The sequence below is a fragment of the Chiloscyllium plagiosum genome, unplaced genomic scaffold (assembly GCF_004010195.1).
Source record: "Chiloscyllium plagiosum isolate BGI_BamShark_2017 unplaced genomic scaffold, ASM401019v2 scaf_1774, whole genome shotgun sequence".
Classification (NCBI taxonomy): domain Eukaryota; kingdom Metazoa; phylum Chordata; class Chondrichthyes; order Orectolobiformes; family Hemiscylliidae; genus Chiloscyllium; species Chiloscyllium plagiosum.
Window position 1 is genome coordinate 1 of NW_025214581.1, and position 4338 is coordinate 4338.

At 51.4% G+C, this 4338-nt stretch overlaps 1 protein-coding gene across 1 annotated transcript in view; it reads right to left on the minus strand.

Annotated features, from left to right (window-relative positions):
- Nucleotides 1–119: 119 nt before the first annotated feature.
- LOC122547946 (serine/threonine-protein kinase TAO2-like) overlaps nt 120–4338 on the minus strand; it is a gene marked incomplete at its 3' end in the record, with an annotated part of 11818 nt that continues 7599 nt past the window's right edge. Inside the window, exons 3-7 of the mRNA XM_043686508.1 lie at nt 3069–3211; nt 2794–2887; nt 2584–2665; nt 844–1011; nt 120–728 (exon numbers count right to left, since the gene is read on the minus strand). Of these exons, the coding sequence (XP_043542443.1) occupies nt 120–728; nt 844–1011; nt 2584–2665; nt 2794–2887; nt 3069–3211 (1096 nt within the window). The remainder of the gene's footprint in view (nt 729–843; nt 1012–2583; nt 2666–2793; nt 2888–3068; nt 3212–4338) is intronic.

The window sequence follows — 4338 nt, forward strand, 5'->3', positions numbered from 1 at the left end:
CCTGTCTCCCCCCCCACCCCCCAACCCCCACCCCGGCGTGTCCCAGAGCATGCGACCCTGTCTCCCCCCACCTCCCCTGTGACCGGGAACGTGAGACCGTCTCCTCTCTCTCCCCCCACCCCAGGACCAGGAGAACAGAGAAGCAGCAGAGGATTGAGACAGAGGGAGAGAGAGAGGCTGCTGGACTCCGAGTCGCAGAGGGATCTGGGTGTCCGAGTCGCAGAGGGATCTGGGTGTCCGAGTCGCAGAGGGATCTGGGTGTCCAAGTCCATGAATTTCCAACAGTTGGTGCTCAGGGAGATCAATGGGATATTGGGGTTCCAACTGAGGGGACTGGCGTCTCCATGGCCAGGGGTGTTCCTGACACTGGAGGTGCCCTGTTTGGGTTTCCTGGTTGGAGGGAGGGAGGGAGCCCAGAGGCGGATCACTCGACTTGGCTCCTCGGAGAGGTTGCTAATCCAGTACTGGGGGATCACCGGATCGCCAAGACGACCACGAGATCTAACTAACCAAGTACTGACCGGTCGCAGGTGGATCACCGAGCTGTTGGAGGTGACCGTGTGATCTCCCTCCTGCATCATTGCGATCTCGCTGTTATCGTCTGAGGCATCAGCAAGGCTGTTGATGCTGCTGCTCTGGCTGCTGGCACTGATCGACATGCTGGGGACTGAGTGACTGCTCTCCACGCTGTTTATCGTGCCAGTACGGCCCACACAAGGATCCAACTCCTACACAGAGCAGGGGGGGGGGAACAGAGAGAGACAGACCACCGTCAAGCAAGTCCAAAAACACATACTCCCCACATCCCACATGGGACACCGGCATCTCCCACATTGTCTCTACCTCGTCATCCTCCTGTGGGTCGGACGCTGGTCCGTTCCGTGTTTCCTGGAACAGGATCTTCTTCATCTTGCGATATTGCAGGTTATCGAGCTCCCGGACCGCGTCCTTCGTTCGCTGGATCAGATCCATGATGACAGTCTGAGGCCTCTCTCTCTTCACAAACACGTGCTGCAAACACAAACACATCCATCCAGAGGCCAGCACAGCCCACATCGAGAGGGGGAGGGGGTACATAGGGGCTGGAGGGGGGGCTACAGAGATGGGATGTAGGGGCTAGAGGCATATAGAACCTCGAAGATGTCCACCGACACACCCATTATTTCTGGAATCACTTCCTTGAGTACTCTAGGTTGTAGATGATGGGGATTTCTCCAACATTACTTCCCTAGTAATACTGATCTCCTTTTGTGTCTCACTAAATCCGACGTTCCCCAATATTTGCCAACGATACAAACTCAATGTCCTCCTCTGCGAACACAACAATAATAAATATTTTGTTGGTCAACTATTTTTGTTTCCCCTTAGAAATGCCCGTCTCTTGTCTTTTCGCCTTTCTCTAGGCGAACACAGGGGTTAGCACAGCAACCTCACAGCACCTGGGACCCCGGATCAATTCCACCCTCAGACGACTGTCCGTGCAGAGTTTGCATGTTCTCCCTGTGTCTGTGTAGGTTTCCTCCAAGTGCTCAGGTCCAGTCACGTGTAGTTCAGGTGGACTGGCCGTGGGGAAATTGTCTCATTGTGCACAGGGATGTGCAGGTTAGGGTGGGTTGGCCGTGGGGAAATTGTCCCGTAGTGCCCAGGGATGTGCAGGTTTGGGTGGATTGGCCGTGGGGAAATTGTCCCGTAGTGCCCAGGGATGTGCAGGTTAGGGTGGATCGGCCGTGGGGAAATTGTCCCATAGTGCCCAGGGAGGTACAGGTTAGAGTGGATCGGCCGTGGGGAATTGTCCCGTGGTGCCCAGGGATGTGTAGGTTAGGATGGATTGGCCGTGGGGAAATTGTCCCGTAGTGCCCAGGGATGTGTAGGTTAGGGTGGGTTGTCAGTGGGGAATTTGTCCCGTAGTGCCCAAGGATGTACAGGTTAGGGTGGGATTGGCCATGGGGAATTGTCCCGTAGTGCCCAGGGATGTGCAGGTTAGGGTGGGTTGGTCGTGGGGAAATTATCCCGTAATGCCCAGGGATGTACAGGTTAGGGTGGGATTGGCCATGGGGAATTGTCCCGTAGTGCCCAGGGATGTACAGGTTAGGGCGGATCGGCCGTGGGGAAATTGTCCCGTAGTGCCCAGGGATGTGCAGGTTAGGGTGGGTTGTCTGTGGGGAAATTGTCCCGTAATGCCCAGGGATGTGTAGGTTAGGATGGATCGGCCGTGGGGAAATTGTCCCGTAGTGCCCAGGGATGTGCAGGTTAGGGTGGGTTGGCCATGGGAAATGTGGGCTAACAAGGATCGGTGGGGGGGGGGAAAGAGATGTTTTTCGGAGAACTAGTTGGGTCCCATTGGGCCGAACTCAATGCGCTCACACTGTCTGGATTATTTTACGCTGAGTTTTTATGTTGTCTGTATTATTACTCTCAATCTATCCCTGGACCTCCTCAGGACGATGGGTCTAGCTGCTCCTGGAGATCGAGGTGACAGGCACAGGGCAGACAGCGGGCGGGAGCATGGGGACAGTGGCCAGGGATCGATGGTGCAACATGAAGAGGGGAAGCAGGGGACAGTCAGTGCTGACTCCAAACCACCTTCAACAGAAGCTCCGAAGTGGGACGGTCCTGAGGAATCTTCTGTAAACAGGAAGCCACAAAATTCCGGAAGTAATCCGACCTGGAAAAGGACACAGAAACGATGACAGAGAACGGAAACTGGGGTCAGACTGACCCGGCCGGGGCAGACAGGACTCTGAAGGAGTTGGGAACGAGGAGCTGGAGATGGGAAAGCACAGCAGCACTTACCAATGGTTAGACTGTAGCACAGGGGACTCATTCTGTGCAATGTGATATAAGGCACTCATTGCATTCATATTAAATAGAGGAGGCTTCCTCTCCGCTGTAACCAGAGAGACAGAGAGAGATCAGGCAGAGCAAGGCAGGAGGGGGGGAGAAACCAGGCATTCCCACACATCCACGCTCAGAGTCCCACACACACACACACAGAGGTACAGGTTATGTTGAGCCCACACTAATGGACACTTAACTCTTTGACTAAGTCAGCCAGTCCACCCACTCACCGAGTTCAATGCAGGTAATGCCGAGAGACCAGACATCCACCTTCCCATCGTACTGCCCCTCATCCATCGCCAGGATCACCTCAGGGGCCATCCTGGAAGACAGCAGAGGGACACAGAATATAAGAGAGAGCCAGACAGAGAGAGAAAGATACACAGAGAAAGAGAGAGAGAGAGAGAGAGAGAGAGAGAAACACACAGTTAATTTCAAGACAGAATCCTAAAATTAAAATGGAGACCACAATAGGTCAGTGCAGAAGGGAAATGGACTGAAGTGCACCAGGTTGTGTTACCTGTAGCATATTGTGTTACGGGTAGCACAAGAACTAATTGCAGGTGGTCACCGAGGTGTACGGAAGACTCAGGTTAAGGTACAGAGGTATTTCTGGTGGCCTTGAATGCACAAAGACGTGGTTATTTTTTGTTGTACATAATGCATGCCAAATGGTAGGTAAGTCACAGGTAGTAATAAAACCAGCACCTTTATTGCCAATTCTTGCATTTGAAGAACCTTTCACGTGGGTTATGATTAATTGTGTCACTCTCCTTTCTAAAATAAAAGTAGAAACCAATATTTGCCGACCATAATGGATGTGTCCACCAGATTGCCAGAGGCCATTCCATTATTGGAGTGTCAAGGTAAAATGGGAGGTGGAGGGGTTGGCAGCTTTCTTTACTCACTGTGGGCTACCCAGAGAGATTCAGTCAGACTAGCTGTTTTACCGCTCAGCTGTTTTAGGAAGTCATGAATAGTTTCAGCATACAGCACTTAAAAACAAGTGCGTCCCATCCTGAATCCCAGGGAGCCTTGGAAATGTAGCATCAGAAGCTGAAGAACATGTTAACAAACTATTGTCAGGATTGCCTGAATGATTGGGATAAAGGTGTCCCATTGAATTGCTTGCCATCGGAGATGCCCCAAATTAATCTCCTCAGTTTACTTCATTTGAGTTAATAATCATACATGAAGTGAGAGGTCCTTTGAAATTAATCAAACATAAATTGACAGGACCAAAGTCGGAAATCTCACACTTGTATTATGTATGTGAGGTGAGGGAGAGATTAGATCGAGTAGGTGAGTGAGCTAAACAGCACCTGAAGAGGACACAGAATAGAATGAAGCAGGGTGCAGATAAAAACTCTGAAACTTTGACGATTTCCTGTTGGGATGAAATATTAGTATTGCCATCAGTGGTAGGAAATCCCTTCAAAGCCAGGTTTAGTGGCTCCTTTCAAATAAAAAAACGTTGAGTCAGTTAAACTATCTGGTAAA